Source organism: Falco naumanni, chromosome 10 (genome assembly GCF_017639655.2).
Source record: "Falco naumanni isolate bFalNau1 chromosome 10, bFalNau1.pat, whole genome shotgun sequence".
NCBI classification, from domain to species: Eukaryota; Metazoa; Chordata; class Aves; order Falconiformes; family Falconidae; genus Falco; species Falco naumanni.
Genome location: NC_054063.1, coordinates 37,901,680 through 37,924,175, shown reverse-complemented (window position 1 = coordinate 37,924,175; position 22,496 = coordinate 37,901,680). Strand labels below are relative to the sequence as shown.

The window sequence follows — 22,496 nt, the reverse complement described above, 5'->3', positions numbered from 1 at the left end:
CCACTGAGCTGCTTGGAACCCTGCAGAGCTGCCTAGATTCATCCCTCAAAAGAGCTATTGCATGAAGGAAGGTAACTTCCAGCAGCTGAAACCTGGATTTTACATAGCAAGGAAAGATAGCAGAGGACAAGCCCCAACTCAAGCTAGCAAGAGCCCTGGCAGCCAGCCCAGAGCCTTCTCCTTGCCTGTACCCTCTCCTGCTCGGAAACAAGGTGCCCTGGGAGCAGCTGTACCTCTTTAGCCATGAAGCGTAGCTTTGCCAGGATCCTCCTTGTCTCCTTAACCTTCTCCTTGACATTGGCTTGAGTCAGCCGCTGCCTCACGCGGAGCCCCTGCTTTGCATACAGGACCTGAACAGAGAGCACAGCTGTCACACAGCCTGTCATGACCCAGGCATGCCACGCTGGCACCCATCATGGGGGCTCTGAAGGGGAGCATCCATGTGCTGATTGTGTCCATCCTGCCCCATCGTGCCTGACCTCCACCACAGCTCGCTTCCCAGCTGCTGAGAGCAAACCTCCATGAACCTGTCAAAAGCCATTTAGTGAAGGGTGCCTAGAACTGGAGACTCCAATAACTCACCAGCTCTGACAATACCAGCTGGTAACAGAAATCCATGGGCTTTTGCATCATTTGGGGCAGAAAGATGTGTGAGGAATAAACATTTCAGAAGCTGGTGGTCTAAGGGTCCAGATAGTGCCTGAGGGAGGCTTTGCACAAGGAGCAACTTGGGGCCACAAAAATAGGGGAATACAAAGATGTAGGAAACTGGAAGACGGGGCTAGGCTTTTACGTCCATTAGTTGACAGTGTACACATCTGAGGAAAGACTTTGTGATGAACCAAAACTAATAACATTCCTAAGGAATTCAGGGAGCAAACCCAGTATGGACGGACAAGGCCAGAAACTCATCTCTTCAGCTGGTTCTCGCTTTCAGAGAGTCTCAGACTTAGAAGAGTACCTTCACCATAACTCAGGTGATCTTCAGGGAGGCAGACAGAAGGGAGCTGGGACCCAGACATGCCTAAATTTTACTTCCTGCTGCTGTCATTGCATTTTGGTCAGCTTTTCAAAGGTATGTAGTCTGGCGGGGACTATGAATACAGCCACACTCTGCTGTGTGTGGATGAAAGGTATGTAACTGTGCTGTCATTCAGATAGCTGGTGTCGTCGGCAGGATTACAAGTGCCTACACGTCACCATCCTCAGGCAGATGGATGGCTGTTGTAGATCTTCTGGATGGGTATCCAGCCTATGGGCTGAGTTTCCAGGGGCAGTGGGTCTCAGTGAGCTTCTGCAAAATGGTCTGCAGGAATAGCCTGTGCCAAAAGGCCTCCAGCAGCCAAATGGGCAGCAACATGCATGTGCTCAGCCACACTGGTCCCACAGGAGAGGAAGGATGGCATCAGAGCACAACAGCATGTGCATAAAACTGGAGGCAGCACGGCCAGTCCCTGCTTCTGTTCCTTGTGCTGGAAGCTGTATTTCTCTGAGCAGAGGTTGGAGATGCTGCAGTAAAAACCTATAACTGATACCATGAATCTTAGCCCCAACTTTCCTTCCTAGTCTCAGTTCTAGCTGGTCCTCCAGAAGCATTCCCCAGAGTGGGGACTGCACAGGCTCCCACCGCCACCACCAAGCCCCATAGCTTACGATGTTGCGCATCAGGTATTTCATCCGACATCTGTCGAGGTTGTTTGGATGTGCCATTGTTTTTCTCTCTGTGCTGAGTGAATACTGCCTGCAATGAGAAAAGCTGCACAGGCTCTGCATCCCCTGCACCCAGCAAGCAGCACACAGCTCACACAGCAGGGGCACAAGCTCCAAATCCCTGGTACTAATCTGGATGTATCAGAAATCCCCCTCTCTGCAATGCCCTCTCTCCCTCTCCTCTGCAAGCTTTTTAATTCAGAAGGTACACTGGGGATCGCTCAGCACCTGAGGCTCCCTCTCTACTGTCACCATCACAAGGCTGGGGAGTGAAGTGCATATCAGACCCCAGTGGGCAGTCACAGCAATTGAAACACTAGTCCCTTGTCTGTGAAGGAAATGTCCTAACATTTAGGAAACACCCAGGAGTTCAGGAATATGGAGGCTGCATATTCCTGTGACCTCTGTGCTTCCCAGGACTGGGGTCTCCTCTCCAAGCCTGAAGAGCTATAGGATCCTTTCTCCAGGTTGTCCTGGTTTCCTTCTGCTCATCCACCTCAAGAGGACAAGAGAGCAGGCTGTGCACAGCCCAGGCAGAACACAATACAACCTCCTAACCTGAAAACAAGAAACCTTAGGAAATCAGGGACATGCTAACCTGCATCCAGCTACAAATTCCTCCAGCACATCTCTGAGCTGCTCTTCTGCTTTAGCCTTTGGCCTTCTCATGAGCTTCTCCACATTGTCCAGCCCCTGCTCCTGTGGGGAAAGCCCAACATTCAGGGAGCTTGTGGCTGTGTGGTGTCAGAGTGAAACATTACAAGGATGCATTTGCCAGAAATTACTTCTGCCTTTCTGCAGAGCTGGGAATTGTGAGAGTGCTGTAGGTCAGCACTGCACAGTCAGGAACTCTCTTGAGCAAGGGGACAGCCTTAACACTGGTTGTTACACCACCTTCTGTCTCAGTCCTTGAACAGCCACTGAAATACACTTGGCAAGCTCTGTTTTTGCATTTCTAAGCCCAAAAGGGAAAGGCAAGGCTGCAGAAAGAGATCATCCCCTGCCCAATGACAGCCGGAGGCTGAGAGTCTGCTTGCAGCAGCATGTCCCCAGTGCACACCGCAGCTCAGGACTGGCAGCAGAGGAGCTCTTTGTCACAGATACAGTGTCACTCACACCTCCAGGAGCCACTGTCAGGCTGCGGCACAGCATGGGCACTAGCTCTGCAGTCACTGCCCTGTCCCACGTGTCTGAAGGGCAGGTAGGACTGAGCCCTGCGAGAGACATGCACTCACACGGGGAGGGTGAGGATGTTTAAGACAAATGTCTTGCAGAGCAACTGCATGGACTACAAGGAAAGCACATCAGGAAGGACCATGCTGCAAACATAACACACTGAACACACTACCAGGCGCTCTGCCAGTTTGACAATCCAGTTGGAAATGCAGAGTCTCCAGGTGTGATCCTCCCAGTAGCTCCACACATACACGCAGGGTTTCTCGTGCGTCATGGGCAGGCAGCTATATGACCTAAGGGCAGCAGGCACAGGAGGTTAGAGCTGCTGTTTGCAGAAAGTACACGCCATGTCACAATGCAGCACTTGCGCACTCAGCACAGGGAGCAACATCTGGGCACTGTCGTCCTCACAGAGAACCAACTGTTTTGGGCCCTGCACCACCAACATGGTGCAAGCTGCTGGATCTGCCCTTTGCCATCCCAAACTCACACATAGAGCTTGTAGCAGAGAGCAGCACAAGGCTGACGGGAGCATGGGATGCTGCCAAGGTTTCTTACTGCTATGGAACTGAGCAATAGTAGGCACAGGGCTTGCAACACAAACACCAGGACACTGCCAGGCCTGTGGGACAAACAGGCAGCAATCACAGAGCAAACCTATCACCAGAAGAGCCTGTGTATGTGTCTCGCCTGCTCAACATAGGACAGCATATGCTGCAGTACTCCTTCCTCCTCACCAGGCTTGTCCTTAGGATGCTGCTTGTTAACCAGAAAAGGGACTGCTGTTATCAATGTGTCACAGTTTCCCTGGGATCCTGTCCTTGGCCACCTACACACATCAAGCAGACACCATAGGGCCTGTAGGGCTAATGGGCAATGGCAGCCAGCTACGCCATGGCAAGCTGCAGGGTTGCAAAGAGGAGAAACACCTGCACAAGCACTTGCACTGATGAGCTGACTAACATCTGGAATAACCAACCTGGGAAGCTGGGGCAGGACCAGGGCAGGTAGAAAAGAAGGACAAAGAAAACTCACCTGTCATACTCCATGGTGTCTGGTCTCTGGCCTTTTGTCACCGACTTGTTCAGTGCTGCTGAAGCTGGGCCCAAGGCTTCAACATTCAGCTCACCATCTGAACCAGGGTCCAGCAAAGGCTGCTTTTCTTCTTTTGCTTCTCCCTTTTCCACTCTTCTCTGTACTTTGGTCACAACCTCTGCAGCTTTGCCATAGTTTCCTTGAAGTTAAGCATTAAACAGTAAACAAGTAAGTGGGATCACTGTTAAGGAAGTTTGCTAGCTTGCAAAAAGTGCAATCGTCCTGCCAAGAGAAGCACATGAGCATGCACTACTTTTGGAACTAGCAGCTCAGTAACATCCAACCATCAGAGCATCAGATAGACAATCAGTTCTGAGAGGGAGCCAGGTGATTGCAAGGAAGTCCTTACGTATGCCTTCAAGTTCCAGCAGCTACAGGTGCCTGCTAACTGCTATCTACATCTCCTACACTGGGGTCAGCAGCAGTCACTCAGGAAGATTTCTCAGCATCTCCACCCATCCAGCTTAGCAGGTGGGGGATTGAACCTGCTCTCCTGCAATCGCTTCCCCACCACCCACTGTCATAGCCCCTCAACAAAACATGGCCAACCCCAGTATCCCAGCTTCCCCTCTTTTGCTTTCCTCTTTCTTGCTCCCAAACCCTTCTCACCTCTTATCACCTCACCTTCCCAGAAAAACTTCCAACCACTCTCTCCAAAGAGGCAGTTCATACAAATACTGCAAACGTCCAATCCCATAGGAGAGCATCCAGACTTTTAAAGTAATTAAAGCACTGTGCGCACTCCCTGGCCTCATCCCCCATCCCTCCTGAGCTCCTGTTTTGGAGGCATATGAACTGTGGAAGGGCTGGCACCTTAGGACTGCAGTGCTGACTTTGGCTGTCAGAGAGAGATTCACACTGTTCCCATGGTTTCTGGAGACAGGGCCCTAGGGAATACTCACCTATCGAGATTTCAAAGCTGACAAGCTTGGAGCTGAGAGAGGGGTCCATCATAGTGGCTTCAAAGAAGGCAGTGAAGAGGAGGAATTCCTCCTTCCTCCCCAGCGCTTTCTGAACAAGGAGACAGAAATCCACCCAAGAGCCTTGTGCACCAAAACACTGCCTCAGCAAAAATTTGCTGAGCACCAGGGACCAGTGCCTGCCAGTCCCCCTAAGGAACATCAGTGGGATGCTGCTGAGGTCACGCTGGGCTGCCAGACATGGGACAACAGGTCAGTGCAGAGCCACAGCTTCGGCTGATGCTTGCATGAAGCCACTGAGCAGGTTTGTAGGCTAAGGGATTGGTACTGTACCAACACAGCTGCACCTTCCTTGCCTTTCCCAGGCCAAGTAGGGACCCAGAGCCAGCCAACAGCTCCCTGACTCCAGGGGAAAAATAGTACATGCATAAAGGCAGCTGTGTCCCGTGAAGAACACCCACATGTCCTCCTTGTGCCAGGAAGGCAGCGCATGTGGGGGTGCTCCAGCCTTACTGTGGGAGGCAGTTTTGGGGCTGTAGGTGTGGCCTCAGCCATTGCAGAGGTTCAGAAAGCCCTCGACACCCCAGCAATGGACGGGCTGGGTTTGCTCCAGACCGTTACACCAACAACTGATCCCACTGTCTCTTCCCCATGAGGACTGTGTGTGCTACAGGCCAGTGTAGGTCAGCCACACCAGCATGGCAGGACTCACCTCAGGGAGTGGATGAAGCTCTTCCACCTCCACAGTGACCTCCCTAGGCTGCTTGGCATCCTGAGAGCCCTCAGCTTCCTCCTCTCCCTGCAGCTGGTTGAGTTCTTTGGCCTTCTCCTTGAATTTCTTACTTTTCTTCTTCAGCTTCAGTTTGCTTAGGGCACCTTTCATCTTGTTCCCAAGCTTCCTCTCTGCCATGCTGAGGCTGCTGAAGATCTCCACCGTGATGGCCATGAGGATGCGCCCGCGGTAGAAGACCCCCTCACCCATGCCCTCATTGAGGTCTTTGTAGATGTCCCGCAGAGCTGAGTTCTGCGGTGAGCCATACAGGTTCACCCAGGCTGGACCAAACGTCGGGTTAAAGCCTGCAGTGACAGGGACAAGGTCTAATTACACCACAGTGTGCTGCCGCAGAGAGACCTTCCCCCAAGAAGACAGCCCAGGACACAGGGATGTGAGCATGCTTCAGCTACTCCTGCTTGCCACCACCAGGAGACCACCATGGCTGAGCAGAGGGTGCATGGCATGGGGCTTCCCAGGACACCCTGTCCTGCAGGCAGCAATGCCAGGCCTCACCATTCCTGCCAGGGTCTGAGATCTGCTGCAGGTCAATATAGTGTGTAGCAATGGCCACGTCTCCAACACTGGCATCATCCAGGACCTGCACTTTTATCTTCCTGGCCAGAGGTGGGAACATCTCAATAAAGCTGATCTGTTCATTCCACTCAGGCTCAGTGGTGTTGGTCTCCACTGACGTTTCCCCCTAGGAAGGAGAACATGTGAAAGCCATGCAGTCCCTGCTGGTAGCCAGAGTAAGGGATGCCTCAGAGCCTCTCTGGGAATGGCAGGTCCTCCTGTCCCACCTGCAGATGGTGCCAGGCAGGTTCTGGAGGTGGCAGCATCCCTGCTCCTGTCCCTGTACGAGCAACTGCTCTCTGTGCTTCAGTGAAGCCCTTTTAGTAGGGCCTGTAGCAACAGGACAAGGGGGGGATGGTTTTAAACTGAAAGAGGGTATGTGTAGATTAGGTATTAGTAAGAAATTCTTTGCTGTGAGGGCGGCGAGGTGCTGGCACAGGCTGCCGAGAGCAGCTGTGGGTGCCCCATCCCTGGCAGCATCCAAGGCCAGCTTGGACGGGGCCTGGAGCAACCTGGTCTAGTGGGAGGTGTCCCTGCCCATGGCAGGGTGGGTGGGAACAAGACAGTCTTTAAAGGTCCCTTCTGACCCAAACCATTCTGTGGTTCTGTGATCAAGGGGACCTGTTACAAAGCCGTGGCCATGCCCTGCACAGCCAAGGGAAATGCTGGAAGCAAGCGGAGAGCACCACCAGATCCAGAGGTGTCACAGGGCCCCCCTGGGAGCACACCCAGGGCCACCATGCTGCCCATGCCCAGGGACTGATTCTCATCTTAATGGATGTCACAGGATCTGGAACCCTGGCCTTAGGTGCAAGAAAAAGGCCACTAAAGCTCAGTAAACTCTCCCAAGGGTGTCAGGCTGAGTCCAGGTTTACACAGAGGACTTCTGCTCCAGGATTTATTTGACCCTGTCCTGATGTTCAGGGATATGAAATCTCTGCCTGCAGAGCTAGTAGCTCAGCCAGTGGCTGTGCTCAGGGCTGCAGGTGTCCCCCATGCATATCTCTGCAAAGATAAACATCCCACAAAAGACTTCTCATCCAGACACTGAACTTCCATGGCCACATGGCTCAGGTCACTGCCAAAGACGGTGAGACTTGGGTTCTCCCAGCCTGTCTCCAGTGGGACTGCTGTGTCCCACAGAGGCTCCTGGCAGTCTCAGCCCAGCACATTCTGCCACGCAGCCAAAGGAGGATCAGTCTGGCCCCATGCTGACCCCCAACAGACTCACCTGCTGCCCACAGAATGAGACCTGCACGTACGGGTCAATAAAGACTTTTTTCTCCCCTATGATCTTGGAGAAACCACCCACGATGCCTGCACTCATGCTGGGCAGGCCCTCAGCACGATACAGCTTGATGCAGACCCTGGCCCAGGGCCTCTCTGCAGGGACTCTCTTAGGCAGCAGCAGGTTCCTGAAAGACAAATTCATATTCTGGCTCTCTCCTGGAGCCAATAAAACACAGTGCTGGGAAATGCCCTGACTGACAGGAGGTTTGGTTCCTGCCCCATCACAGGTCTCTTTCCCTGGGTCTTTCCACACCAGAAGAGGGGAAAATGGGGCAAAAAATATAGTGCTAAGAGAGATGTGACTGTTTTCCCCAAGGCCACGCAAGACCACACTACACCTACCTTTCAATGTCCTCACCCCGGCTGCTGGAGGAGGTGGGAAGGGAGCCCACAACATCCCCACGTGCAGTGACAGAGATGTTGCACTTCACAAAGCCTTTCACACCTGCCCGGGTGTCCGTGGGGTCACTGATAACAGCCCACTTCTGGAAAAACCTGTGATCTGAGAAGGAAGAGAAGGAGTTCCCTGTGGAGCACCCAGGTTACCATTTCACATCCCAGCTACATCTGCACTAAGATTGCCCTGACCCTGCCTCTGAAGGTGCAGGAAGTGTCACCACCCCTCAGACAGCTGGGAGAAGTGCTCAGATGAACTAAGTGCTTTAAAAGCAGGGCCCTCACCAGACCCAGCAGAGCATGAAGGAAAACATCAGTTTCAGACAAAGCCAAGGTCAGGGAGCAGGTACACAGTGCAGTCAGTCCTACCTGGCTGGCTGTACACTGTTGCAATGTCCATCTTGAACGTTCCTATGCATGTTCCCAGGAATGGTATCTTCGAGTGGAACACCTGCAGACAGCACAAATCCTCCTGAGCACCGAGATGCTTTCCCTTGGTCGAGGAGGATCAGGTTAGAGATCATTTAGGGAAACCTGACACCCACAAATCCATGGGAAGGCAACACTGCCCAGCACTGGCTCAGAGCAGGGCTGGGTCTCTGCTGTGCTGTGGCCACAGGGAGGCCTTTTGGTCTCTCTGCAAGGCAGATGCCTCTGGCTGGAGTACCTGGCTGGTGCTGGTGCCCTTGCTTTGCACATCACTCCCAGCACCTACACACAGAAGCATCTGGCTGTACCAGTCACTGATGAAGGATAAAGAGGAGGACTTACTTACCAAGATCTCTATGAGTCTGTGGAACAAAGTGTCCCTTGGCTCATGGAATTCAAACAAAAAATACTGAAAGAGAAAAGCAAGACAGCTGAGCTCCAAGCTTCCAACATGGCATCACAAGCTCCTCTGCCTGAGAGCAGCTGCATCCTGAGCATTCCCTGCAAGGATGGTCCCAGCCACCTGGGACACCGGTAGGGCAACGACAGAGCCTCTGTCCGTATCACATACTTCATTGTAGAAGGGGCAGTTTGTTGACTTCTGTGTTGCCGTGTGCTTCTTCTCCTCTCCAACCTTGACTACCACAAAGGGGTTAATGTTCACCCCCACCAGCTTCTGCGCTTCAATGATATTAATCCCAACCTACGAAAATGTGGGAGAAAAACCTTTGGATTAGCAATTTCCTCATTTCCAGCTCCATCTTCAGCTTGTTTCAGCAATACCAGTACGCAGCTGGGCAGGGCCCTCACCACAGGGGTGGATGCTCAGGGCAGGCAAGAGCATGGTAATAGCTTCAAAAAAAGGATCGTAGGAAATTCCACCCCCACAAAAGCTTCCTGCTTGGTTGGCAGGACCCAGCGCTGAAAAGCAGGAGACCCAAATGTGAGTCCATGTTTACTTAGAACAGGGGAAGGATTTAAATCAATAGCTAGGCTGGGAGACCTGCCCTGAAATCCACAAGGCAAAAGATGGGACTGAACTCCATTTCCAAACTTCACAGTGGTTTGAATAAACCCGATGTCAGAGCACTGGCAAGAGCCACAGCTTCATACCAGCCTCCCAGCATCCCCAAGAAAGCCCTTGCAGCAGCCCTCCACCCCCAGCCACGTCCTGCAGATGTCCCTGGGGGCCCAGGTAAAGCCCTGGGGAAGGTGGCAGGTATCAGCTGTGCCTGGGTGCCCTCTGAAGCTCTGCTCAGGCAGTGTTTTTGCAGTAGCACACAGGGCTGGCTGTCAGGCTGATTCTCTTCTCTTGTACATCCATAGCTAGCTACATGGCCCAAAAAGAAATTCTGTTCTGGGTTGGCTGATGCTGGAGCCAGCACTCATGGATGCAATCCATTCAGGGAACCTTACACCTTGCCCAGGGAAGGCATGCAAAGCAAGAAAGTGTCTTCATGCTAGAGGCCTTGCCAGGGTATGTAGCAACTGGAGAAGCCCAGGCCTGCAGCAAAGCCATGAGGGACCAGCTGTGGGGCCAGGGGCAGCTGCAAGGACATTCACCCAATGCTGCATTACCTGGAAACTCTGCGGGGTTGGGGTGGCAAAGAGGTCCCGTGAGAAGCAAAGTCTGGAGCGGCTGCACAGAAAAACAATCTGGGTAAGCAGGTGTCTTCATCTGCATGGACCTTGGAGACTGGAAAACCCTGGCAATAAGCAAATCCCCAGCAGTCCCTGTTTGGGGCCAGTGGAGATTGAAGGTTTCTGACATTCTGCAAAAGCAGAATGCCAAGAGATGCAGGATTTCCCCTATGAGCTAGCACTTTCCATCCCAGGGCCCAAGCAGAGGCAAGAGAGAAGAACACATCATGAATACCTCCTCACAGGGCTGAAGACAATGCCAGAGACCTCCATCTCAGACGCATCATAGAAATCCTCATCCTCCTCTTCCTCGTCAGTCTCCAGGCCTTTCGCTAGCTTCCTGCCCAACACAGCAGCCCTCCTGTCCAGTTCACTTGCTCTTGGACCCTCGGCTGCCCTGCAAACCCCCTGCCATGTCACGCACCACGTCATCAGCCCTGACGAACGGGTTGTGCACTCCCTTCCACCCAGGAGGGTGAGCTGATACACTCAAGTAGGGCTACTTACTGCAGCTCCTCAAATCCAGGATTGTGGATGATTAACTCTGAACTGTAAGAAAAAAAGAGATACTTTTCTGAAAGGAAAAAAAAAAAAAAAAAAAAAGCATGTTGTGTTGTTCACTGATGCATTTAAGTAACAATGCCACAGCCATGCTCCTACTTGACTCTTGGCAGAGACACAAGCATCCTTCTAAGTGATGCTTTTCCACTGTCCTCACTGTACGACTGCTGCTTTGCCCCTGGTACTCCAGAAGTGACGCTCCCTAGACCTTGCTGCTGCCTGTCATCCTGTCTGCTCAGACTCCCACATCTCTCCTGGCTTTGGGCACCACCTGTGTGCAGGGAGCCTGGGGTTGCTGCAGTGCAAAGCCACACTCTGCAACTTTGCAGCCACAAAGTCTTGCTCCCGTCAGCCAGAAAGGCTGCAGAAATACTCTCAAGTCCAAAAGGACTCCCAGATCACAGAGGATCATTGCACTCATGGGCTGTTTGTAAAGACAAGGTATTTTCTTTGAAAGAGCCCTGCTCATTTATGGCTGCTGTAGAGCAGAGATGCATCATACTGGCCAGAGGTGGAAAGTAAATGAGGCTGGATTGCATCCCAAAGGCTGCCACTGGCAAAAGCACCTACATAAGCGGCATGGAAATTTGCTCCTCACAGGATTTCAATACCTGTCTTTCATCTGATAGACAAAGTCCTCTTCAACCCAGGTTCCAGCAGAGCCATCTGGAGGCAGGTAGCGCAAATCCAACTCAATGTAGATCTACAAACAGAAACTGAAACTGCCTGAGAGCTTGGCAGCCGCAAAACAACTGCAGAAATGTCAGAGAAAAGGGGAAGTGGAGCATGGAAGTAAAAAGGAAGTGAGATGCTGGTGGAAAGAAGGGGGAGGAAGGGGGTCACAACCCCATAAGAGGGCTATTTATACCAGATGCTCCTTGTCTGCCTCCATCAACAAGCTAGAGTTAACCAAACTCCCTCCCCTACAGCTTCCCAAACTCCAGGATTCACTGAAAAAAAGCTCGCTCAAGGTTACAAATCTAAAATATACCATGGAGGCACCTCCGAGAGCCACCTCCGGGCACTTTCAACAAGGAAAGTGGGGAGAGCCCTGCAGCAGAGAAAACTAATATGCAGGGGTTTGGAGTGGTCTCTCTGTGGGAGGCACGAGACAGCTGGCAGAGCATCCCCGGGCATGGCAGTTTGGTTTAAAATACCATGACAGCCATAAGCACAGCCAGAGTCTGCATCACAAGACACATCCACTTAGCATTAGTGAGGAAGACAACAGCCAGAGAAGTACGGGGCATGTTGTGTATCAGCACAGCCAACATGGGTCTGAAAAGATGGATCTGCAAACATGGATCTGCAGGTGACCAGCCTAATCTCAAACCAACACAAACGCACAAGAATTTCCAAGCAGAGGCCAAAATCACAGCCATGAAGGAGGTCACTTCTCAGTAGGCTGAAGGGGATGTACAAGCTGGGTTCATAGTTTAGTCCCTGGGAAAAAAATGTTTCTGGAAGGAGAAATACACACAAAGCAAGCAGTAGCATAGTGGCTGGGAAAGGTAGCAGCAAAGGCTGGATGGATGCAGAAGCCCAAGATAAAGCTGGGTGAATAGCTGAGGCTTGGAAAAAAACCATTCAAACCACTAGGAGAAAAAAGGATGGAAATAACTCAAGTCCCAGAGAAGAACAGGACTTGGAATAGCAGGAAGGGCTTTGTTCCCCCTCTGCTACAGGAGCAGAGATCAAAACATGCCCTTGGGGAGACATGTCTCTTCCTGGCTAAGCTGAGCAAGAGGGCCTCAGGCTGCTCGTGGATGAGTGTCCAGCCTTGCCTGCTCTATTCTGTCCCAGGGCTGCACAATCCAAAACTTAACCTGGTAAAAAAACAAATGTGGTTGGTTTTTCTTTGGAGCAGCTCATCAGCATGAGTGCTGCTGTTAGCGCAAGGCAAGAGGCAGCCAGGGGCAAAGGATTGGGCTACAGAGCAGCTCTGACCTTACAGCAGTGTAAGTGCCCCTAGCTCTGTCCCCTCAAACGATTGCCAGCACACAGTGCTGCTGAAGGGTGGGTCTAGTCCTTGTCTCTTTGCGGGCATGCATGTTTATGCAGTATGCTGCATCAGGCTAAAAAATCACCCTGGAAATGTTCAGTTTCCACCCAGACCTGCTCCCTGATCCAGCCAGCTCAGCAACATGGGAAAGTTGTGCCTGTGGCACTTGGTCTCATGGTCTGCTGGCCACAGAGCTGCATCCTACATGCCACTGCAGGCGTGAGTCAGGCTGCCCACAAGCAGGGCAAACAGAGGTGCAGCACATTGCAAGACTGCCTGTCTCCACCTTGCCTCTTCCCAGCCCCACCTGCAGCCCTGGCACCAAGCCCTGGTTGTCTGGCACTTGCTGAACTGTGCCTGCACACACCCAGCTGCCAGGGCACAGCTCGTAATTGTGTTGTGTCCGTTTTCCAGCAGCACAAAGGGCTCAGTGAGCCCCAGTCCTGGGGTGGGAGGAGAGCAGGACTCACTGCACAGAGCAGAGGGGCAGGCAGGTGTCAGAGCTGCTCACACTGCCCCAGCCCATTGTTCAGCTATTCAGTTAGTACTGGTGTTCAACCCAAAAGCTCACTGGGGGTCCCCAAAGCATCCTGCCACCTTCAGCCTCACCCCATCAGCTCCCCTTTGCTTGGCGCCCTGCAGCAGCGCACGTCCACGTGCTGCGTGGTGTAGGAAGCAGGTGAAATACCACCTCCTACATCCATCACCCAGGCTTGGGGAGATTTTACTAAGCCCTTGGCAGGTCTGCAGGACCCCAGGCCCACTCCACACACTTCTGGATGCTTGTAAAATCACATGATGGATGTCAAGTGGCTGCACCCCCGTGCAGAGAGGGCACAAATGCTGCAGAACTCCCAGGTTCAAACAGCACCTTGGACTCCCCCTCCAGCTCCAAATCCACCTGGGAAGCACCACACAAGGTTTCCCACAATGCCTTCCCGGTTGCTGATAGCTAGGCCACCCACGGAGGACTTACACCAGTGACTCTGTGGTTCCTGTCGACAAGGGCCTCCCGGATGATCAGCCTGCCAGATGTCATCAGGTGCTGAAGGCTGAGGACAAGGGTACCGAGAAGCCTGAGACAAAACCAGAGGCTGCAGCAAAACTGTATATAGCATCAGCACCTACATCATGTGGGAAGAGAGTACCAGGATCTCCGCTCTCCTGCTCACAGCCCCTCTGAGATGCGGCAAAGGCCATCAAATGCTGCAGCACTTTCCATAGGAAGTCTGGCAACCAAAATATCTGAGACCCACTGACCCTGCAGCAGGTCATGCCTCCACCCCAGTCATGCCCAGGCAGCTGCCTGCAACCAAGCTGCCATCAGTGGTTAAAGGCTTGTATGGATCCAGTCTCACGGTGTGTGAGGGAGCTCTCCCCTTCAGCAGAGCTAGGCTTCACAGGAGCCAGCCTGTATGTGGGTGCCCAGCGGAACTGGGGTGACTCTTCCCAGACAAAACTGGGAAGCAGAGACTCCACACAAGGAAATACAGAAATAGAAATAGAACATAAAGCCATGGCCACAGGGATGTCTGCAGCAAATCAGGCCAAAATTTACCTACTCCAAAAAGGCTTCTGTCTGAGGAAAAGTCATCTGGCTCCCTACCAAGTGGCAGGAACACATGCGGGATCACATTCAGCTGCTCCTAAGCCCACCTTGTGTTACTGCTGTCTGGAACTTGTTTGTATATCGGCCTCCATCTCCCTGTGGCAGTTTTGCCAGCAGCCGAGCTAAGTCCCACATGAAACAGAGCTTCCCATTGTCTGCTGGAAACCACCACTGGGGTGTTTCACTGCCTGCCCAGGCCCATGACAAGGGGAATCATTCCCCAGTCACCTTCAACTGCAAGCTGCTGATCTCTTGGTATTGCCTCTCACCTCTCTCTTTTCTCAGATGCAGGGCCTGCCTGATCCCCTACCCCCAAGGAAGGAATGTCTCCATCATCCCCCTCCTCTTCAGTTTGGTGCTGCTGCCATAGAAAGGCTGCACACACAGAACTCCAGAGACCATAGATCAATACAGCAAATTTTCTCCTTCTATCCTTCCACAGTCTCTTCCTATTTATTTTTGATCATTCCAGTGCACTGTCCAACTGCTTTTAAACTGCAGCGTCTATTACCTGCCATTACTTTGCTCCCCAGCAGCAGAGGTGTGTGGATAGATGCTGTCAGTGCCTGTCCAGTCATTTCCCATTGGGCTTCTCTTCTCAGCACAATCAGGTCCTGGTGTTTTGTTACTGTTTGCTTTATTTGTTCTACAGCACTTTCTATTGACATTTCTGTCAGAAACAATTCCTCTAATCCAGCTCCCATAAGGAAAGCATCCAGTAAACAGTGATACAAAGTTCAGCCACATTTTCTGCTCTGGCTTTACCTTTAGGTGTCTCACATGTGCTGTGCTCGTCTGTTTCCTCCACACCCTCTCCGGCAGGGTTGTGATGGTTTTGAAAAGGTCTGCATTATTAGCTGCCTCTAGAAAATTGTTCCTGTTGGTTTTCCCTCACTTCCCACATTTTGCTTATCAGAGCTGACACCTTTCCCTCCATCCTCATGCTTCACACGTCCTAGAAGGACATGACTCTGCTCCCTTGCTTGGTCTACCACCACTAAATCTGTCCCCTCTACTCTGGAGATGGATGGAACAGCTGTTGAGTCCACAGCATTGTGCCTGTTGCACCTAGACACATTTTAAATTCTGGCTGATCCTTTAAATTGCTGTAATTTTTAAAGGCTAAACCACACTACCATGAGCTCAGGGCTTTTCCCCACTCGTAGGCATGTTGAATTTGAGTGCAGCATGGTCAGTCACCACCTAGATCTATAGGGTGAGAGCAGGTCCCCACTTTGCTCTAAGTCTTGCCCTTGTAGCTCTATTTTTTAGGGCTCAATTTTACCTTTGTCCCACCTGGGGGTCTGATCTAGATCCTTACGTAATCTGTTACTGCTGGCACAACTAAATGATTCCACTTATTTAACTTAATATATACAGCACTGCTGCCCCATCAGAACCAGCTCCATCCCTCTTTTATAAAACTTGTATCCTGCTCATCTGCCTCCCATCAGATTTCCAATAAACATTTTCTACTCCCAGTAGAAAATTCAGAGGCCAGTATGTCTCTTACCCCACCTCTGCTTATCACCTGACAACCAAAGGACCTACCTGTTACTGAAAACCTTGCTGCAGTTGTAAACCTTAATGGACAGCACTTCCCCCACGACGAGCTTCCCATAATGAGGCCAGCAAAAGAGCTACAAGCAAACAGAGCAGGAAGAGAGAGTTCATTCCCAGCCACGCTCTCCCATGTTGGCCAATCTCTGCAAAATGACCGAACCAACGAGCATGACAAAAAACTGCTGCAGTGGGAAGTTACGTTCCTGCTGGCCAGGGCAGAAATGGAGGAAGGGTGGGGAGGGGAGCAAGAGCCCCTCCATCAGCACAGAGCTGCAGGTCAGCTACTAAAGAAGTTGGAGCACCATCACCCTGGCTCTTGCCAGGATGATGCTTGTGCCTGCTGAGGTCCCCAAGCCGACAGGTGGTGTGAGACGTGAGACGGGGTGTGGGAAGGTACAGTAACCTGGAGAGAACAGATCACCCAGGGCAGGGAGCCATGAGGCTCAGGCACATCGCCAGGCTGCCCCCTGCCAGACCGCAATTCACCTGACACACAAACTGGCTGGCTGCCTTGGGGCTGGCAAGAGGGAAATGTCCCTCCTGCCCCCCAGTCCTTCTTCTCCTTTCCTAGGTGACACAGAGGCACCTGGCTGAGACAGGAGACAAGCAATGGGGAGCACCTGCCCGTCTGGCACGGCTGGGCTCTTACAGGGTTCAGGGATGCAACAGCGAAGGTGGGTGCTAGGAGGAACACTTCCCAGCCCACTCCCTGTCCCCGTTACCCCCCTCCTGCCCTACAAGTCATTAACCGAGACGCTGCCACGTCCTGTCCCTGTCCCACGGATGACACTTATGGAGAAGCCCCGGTGCTCCATGCACCCTGTCGGTGTGCTCTCACCTCCCCGAAGACAGCCTCTGGGCCACAGTGGATCTTCCTCGTCTTCTGAGTGAAGCCTTGGAAAGGAGAGGGGAGGCGTGAGATGCCAGCAGGGCAGCACAGCCCACCCAGCTGCCACAGGGAAAGCAGACCCCATTCCCTCCATCTCTCCCTGGCCAGGGCCCACCTCGGAAGCTGAGTTGCACCTGCCGCTCGCCATGGCCAGGCAGCCAGGAGAGACGCCGGACACCAACGCTGAGCGCCATGGAGCCAGTGACAGGCAGTGCTGCCCAGCTCGCCCTGCTCCGCCTGCCTGTGGTGACTCAGCCGTGACTCGCCCGGCCGGTTTGGCCACCCGCTCCCTGCCCCAGAACCCCACGGACCCAGCAGGGCAGCCCTGGCTGCTCCATCAACCTCAACCCTGGGGCACTGAGCTGGCTCTGGGCCAGGGGACAGCCCCTGCAGGTCAACCAGCCCGAGCCCCCCGGGGCCACGGCACAGCTGGGCACAGGGGAGCACCAAGCCACAGGGGGCTCGGGAAGGCACCTCACAGACATCTGCCCCGTGCCCTGCAATGGACAGACCCTGACGGCTGTCCCCTCATGCTCCGCGGCAGGCACAGGCCTGCTGGAGACAGGGAGCCGGGGTGCACAGCGCTGGGCACTCTCCCTTCCCTGGACCACGAAAGGAAGGAGAAATGAAAATTGCCCAGCGGAGGCCATCACACAGCTGCACTTCAACACTGGACTAATGCCCTATGGGGGTGAGGGCCTTAGAAAGCCAGGACTGGAAGATGCGGGCCCAAGTGCTGCGGCGATGACAGGAGCCTGGCTCTGTTTTTGATCCCCCTCCTCCAGCACAAAATCATGGCTTCTGCAGTTAAAACCCTCCAAAGCAAACAGAGGGAGGGTGGGGAAGGGAAGCTGGCCAGGCCAGCTCCCAGTCTTCTAATGAGGAGGGCTAGGCTTCCTGACAGGAGGAAACAGCGCTCAGGCTGGCGCGTGCTCAGCAGCCTTCGCTCACCTCCCCCCTGCCCCACAGAGCAGCACACCAACACAACGGGTCAGAGCAGCTAAGCTGGTATAGGTGGGAAGCCAGGACACTTTGGGAGACAGAGGCTGCAGCCCAGGTGCTTGTCTCTGCCCTGCAGAGCTGGCATTGAAACCCACGAGCTCCAGCTGCTCCACAGGGCACTGACTCCGGCCCCCCTGCAGCAGCGAGGCTGCAGGAGGGAGGCCTGAGGCACATCATGCCAGGAGCTGGCTGTGCTCACAGCTGCACTCACCAGCTTGGCCTAATCAAGCTCATCTGCATGAGAACTAGTAAATGAGAGATCTGGGAGCCCTTCCAGGCTGGATTCAGGCCAGATTAAAGCAATTGTACAGTCATGAGCTCAGCAGTTTGGAAAGCATTTCTCCCTCCTGCAGGACAGCTCTCCCACTTGGTGCCCAGCACATCCATACAGAGCATAAAGGGCACCTTGCAGCAGGCCAGGGTGACTAATCCAGCTCTGCAAACACAGAGAAGTGAATCATGCCTGAGCAATGCCAGGCTGCTTCCAAGCAAGCCCTGCAGTTATTTCTCTCTTACACAAAAGCTTCCTGGAGTGCCAGGGAAGCAGTGCTGGCTGGCGGCAGTGGAAACAAGCCACAGTGCAGAGGATGCCACTTCACAGTGCAGCAACAAAACATAGCAGGCCGGCAGCATTCAGCACCACTTCTGTGAGCCCAAATGAGCAAGCCCATCACCTCAGGGCAGCAGAGAAAGCTCAGTGCACTGACCCCACACGCAGTCACCGCTGGAAGGGGGCAACAGATGTCATTTAGGCTGTTTAATGAGACACTCATACCGAAGTGTGGTACTGATGGGTGGATGAAGTATTTGCTCAAAGCTGATCAAAAGTGATTACCTCCCAATGGAGTCTGTGTCTTTTCCTCAAACACTTGCATGCAAGTGATGTGACTGCTCCACCTGAAGCAGGTGCCTCGTTTTGGTGAAACAGTCCCTGAGGGAATCAAGCATTTCAGAGCTTGAGTAGGGCCCTCAGCCCAACAAGCTGTCTGGGAAAAGGTGGTGGTGGATGGAGCATTATCTCCTATAAAGGACAGAGCTCTGTCAAGTAGCATGGCATAATCCAGCATGAAATGTCACCAGTATTTATTGCCAGGTGTCCTAGAAGCAAGAGGAACCCGCCCTGATGAGCTCCCACGCACAATAGCTTTTGATTTATACAAAGCCCCAAGGCTGAAATATCTTTGGGGACTGCTAGTACAAGGGTGCTTGCTCAATCTCAGCCAAGGCCAGAGTAAAGAGACTTCTGCGGTGTTCCCAGTGCTTACCATGGAGATAAAGCAAAAGTGTGATCTACAACAAAGGAGAGTGTGCACTGCACTGGGCAAGAATCACACGATCTCCTGAAGAAGAAAACCTCAGCTCAGACCTGAGCTTGTCTACCTCAAGCAACAACCATGCTGCAAATCTAAATTCCAGCTACATCCAGGGCAGCACATACCTCCCAGCCTCTCACCAAAGCACCCAGCAGCTGCCTTCACTGCCTCTGAAACTAGCAAGATACAAGAATGCAAGAAAATGGGCAAAACTGTGCTGTCCCAGTTCAGCACCTTCCAAGCTTGACCCTCCTCCCATGGCTTTTCACCTGGGCCCACACACATGAAGCTCTTGTTCTCAACTGACAACCACGGGACTTGCACTCCTTTGCTCATTCACATTTCAGCCACTAACCTGCAGGTAAACAGCATCTCCAAATTCTCCTCTGCTCCCACAGGGAGAAGAATTTCCTCAGATTTACCTCTACCATGTCTTGACCTCCTCCTCCCAAAAACAGGGAAGGTCTCTCCTACCATCAATAAGTCCAGCACCTGGAGACCTCAGCTAGCTGCAGAACAGACAGCGACTCCACTCCTCGTAGTCAGTGCAGAGACACAGGATTCACTCTCTTCGAGTGGCAACTAGTAGAGATTTAAGAAGCAGAGGATTTCCCACTATGCATTCTACTATCTCAGAGCTCACCTTCTGCCCTCTCAAGGCTGGAGCAAAGGGAAGTCCCAACATGCTTTCAGTGCCTTGTCAAAGAAACCATCCACTGAAGCAGAGCAGTACACACTGCCACTGGTCCAAACAAGGGATTGTTGAGCCTTCAGAACTACTGCTGTAAATATTTTTTACAGAAAAAATTATTAAAAAGATAGACATACACAAAGACACTCTCTTAGGTTTTCTTGTACATGTAATACAGGAAAGGAGAGCTCTGCCTACAGGTTGTAAGCAGCTGAAAACATAAGTAAAGGATGGTGTAAACCAAAGTGCAGTTTCTCGAAAGACGAGTTGGCAGTTTTCCTCCCTCTTTTCCACACTTGTAACACATTTTAGTTTAGGCAGCCACTCAAGAACAGAGGTTGCTTAGTTTTCTTCAAGGATCTAAGTGCAAGAAAAATTTGTGCTGCAAGCTAGATGGAGGATTTCAGGAAAGACAGCCCAGCTTTCCCTGGAGGAAGCCATCTGCTGCCTGTGGAACCCAGGAAGACACACTGTGGTCAAAACTAGGTTTGAATAAAAAACTAGCATAAAAATTCATCTTTGCTCAGCAGTAGTCCTAGACCCACAGCCCTTCAAGCACAAGTTACGTACTAGTTTGGTGGCAGACACCATCCAGAACAACTAGTCTAGCTGAGGATGTGGATTCAAGTCCAGGTTCTGCTTTCACACAGGTGTGTACCCTACAGTTTCACAGCCTGAATCACCACGGCAGTCTTCCCATGCATTCTCACCATTTCCTGGTTTACCTGGTGCAACAGACAAGTTTATTCATAATTTCACAGTAAGAAACAGCTCATCTTACTGAAGGACATACATTAAGCAGTCTTAGTGATTAAAAAGTAACAGAAAAAACGATGATGGAAAATGTGCTCTGCTTCTGCAGCTCTTCACACTCAACCTAGGCTAACTCAGATGCTGAATCACCACCAGGCTAGTACTATAGCTAAGACCTGCCATAAACCATAACATCCACATGGCTGGATGTGGATAACTGGCTAGCTGAAAAAGGTCTCATAGTCATAGTTCAGCTGGCTGGACAAAAATGCACATCGCTCCCAGCTTATCTGAAGTAAAGCAAAAATACACTGTCTTTGGCTGTTCTTGTTACACAATAACAGGAAGATTTCGGTGGGAAAAGAATGTTGCAGGTGGGAACAGATAACTACAGAAGAGAAACTAGGGGCGGGCTTGGTATTTAGGCAACTAACCAATAATGAGCTTAACTTTTGTAATATGTATGAGCTAATTATAAGAAGGCATAAAAGGTGACTGTAAGAGACAATAAACGAAGTCTGCTGATCACTCATATTGAGTGACTGTGTCTTCCCTCCGTCGCAACAGCTGGAAAACAAAAGGAAAAGCACAGAAAGGAAATAAAAGTCCAAACACATTATGTAAGTCAAAGCAGATTATTTATTTACGAAACTGAAATTGATGACCGCTTTGTAGTGCAATGACAAGCACAAGTTTCTTTATCTCTATTTTGAAATGAACCATCCCCTGCCACCTCCCCAAACAATTGTGCTTTGTTACCATGTGATACACACTTCACATTTTTGAGGACAAGGAAGCACCTCTTTGGAGTTCCACAGATAGTTACTTTTTCATTTCATAACTTCTGTGACAAAGAAATAACTCAAATCATCTTTATTTCAATATTCCTCGTTGCTGGGTTTTGAAAGTCACATTAATGTGACTCATTAATTCCAATCTTGATTAATTAACAATTAATCCTCATTAATCCCCCCACTAATAAGCAGACCGCAGTGTTCTTAAACTGCAACAGTGGCTCCAAGCAAGAGACTATCACAGAAGAAATTTTTGCTGATAGAAAAACGTGATTAAGAAGACTGCAAAGTATGGTCACTGAAATTTAAAAATAAACCTCTGTATACAACAATATACTGGCACTTTATGAGGGCACAACAGGAACTACCGCAGGCATCTGACCAACAGACTTCAGTACCCATCATGACAGAAGGGTCCCTGTTCCCACAGAAAAAAAAGAAAAAAACCCAACAAAACAAACCGTATCAAGGAACACACGGTAAGTATCATTACAGCAAACATGACTGCAGTACTTCTCCTATGAAACTCAGCACAGCAAAGCAGCGTTGCATGAGCAGCCCAGTGCACATGCCCATCGTGATACCATGCAGCAGATGGGCTGTGTCAAGCAATGATGCATGGTATGATGTGTCGCTGTTGCAAGGTGGAAAACCAGCAAGGTCTATTTTTCTGTGACGAACTGCCAGCAGCTGTGGGTTTCTCCTTATATACAGTTCTTCCTATTAGGAACAGGAAAGATCAAAGATACAGAGCACAAGCAGGTGAAAGAATTAGTGTGAATGGTACGATCTTGAGGCACTGAGCACTGACAGTGTGTGCAAGGGAGAGCATGGGTGCAGACAGCTTTCTTCATGTCCGTGATACAGGTGGCCAGGGTCAGGCTGCAATCTACTTCTTCATTATTTCTGACCATTTCACAGGTGGCCATCCCTGCCACTTACAGTATGACACCAGCTGCTTAGGCACTTCAGCCAGAACCATCTGGGAAAGTGCTTACTGGGGAGCCCACAAGAACAAGGAGAATAAACCAGAAATACTGCAGAGAAAGGATTTATCAGCCCAGCGACAAGCACTCTTACAGAACGCAGAGCACAGCCCCCACCCCATTTCATCTCACTCCCTGTTGCAAGAGTTCTTTGCTGCCGTTTTAGCACTGCTGACGAAAATCACTTGTTCTCACCCCTGCACTGCTCCCTTTCCACTGCAAGCCTAGGCTCACACAGCCTTTATATGGCCCTGATCTGGGTGGGGTACTACCTAGCCACTAGCAATTTCTCTTATTTTGGGTTTTCATTTGACTCCATTCTTCAACC

General features: G+C 51.5%; 1 protein-coding gene across 14 annotated transcripts in view; it reads right to left on the bottom strand.

Moving 5' to 3' along the window:
* LOC121094568 (fer-1-like protein 4) overlaps window positions 1-22,496 on the bottom strand; it is an 85,993-nt gene that overhangs the window by 20,800 nt on the left and 42,697 nt on the right. For 5 of the 14 annotated variants that reach the window (XM_040608354.1, XM_040608363.1, XM_040608355.1 and 2 more), the window contains 19 exons: window positions 15,729-15,817; window positions 13,545-13,644; window positions 11,178-11,269; window positions 10,513-10,554; window positions 10,241-10,402; window positions 9,943-10,003; window positions 8,936-9,067; window positions 8,711-8,773; window positions 8,305-8,386; window positions 7,882-8,041; window positions 7,481-7,664; window positions 6,190-6,376; window positions 5,614-5,978; window positions 4,884-4,992; window positions 3,922-4,120; window positions 3,059-3,179; window positions 2,309-2,409; window positions 1,654-1,741; window positions 234-350 (listed from right to left, as the gene is read on the bottom strand). In XM_040608354.1, coding sequence (XP_040464288.1) covers window positions 234-350; window positions 1,654-1,741; window positions 2,309-2,409; window positions 3,059-3,179; window positions 3,922-4,120; window positions 4,884-4,992; window positions 5,614-5,978; window positions 6,190-6,376; window positions 7,481-7,664; window positions 7,882-8,041; window positions 8,305-8,386; window positions 8,711-8,773; window positions 8,936-9,067; window positions 9,943-10,003; window positions 10,241-10,402; window positions 10,513-10,554; window positions 11,178-11,269; window positions 13,545-13,644; window positions 15,729-15,817 — 2,454 coding nt within the window. Of the gene's footprint in view, window positions 1-233; window positions 351-1,653; window positions 1,742-2,308; window positions 2,410-3,058; window positions 3,180-3,921; window positions 4,121-4,883; window positions 4,993-5,613; window positions 5,979-6,189; window positions 6,377-7,480; window positions 7,665-7,881; window positions 8,042-8,304; window positions 8,387-8,710; window positions 8,774-8,935; window positions 9,068-9,942; window positions 10,004-10,240; window positions 10,403-10,512; window positions 10,555-11,177; window positions 11,270-13,544; window positions 13,645-15,728; window positions 15,818-16,578; window positions 16,635-18,466; window positions 20,613-22,496 lie in introns of those variants that run through there. The other 9 variants (XM_040608368.1, XM_040608365.1, XM_040608366.1 and 6 more) reach the window with 4 other exon arrangements.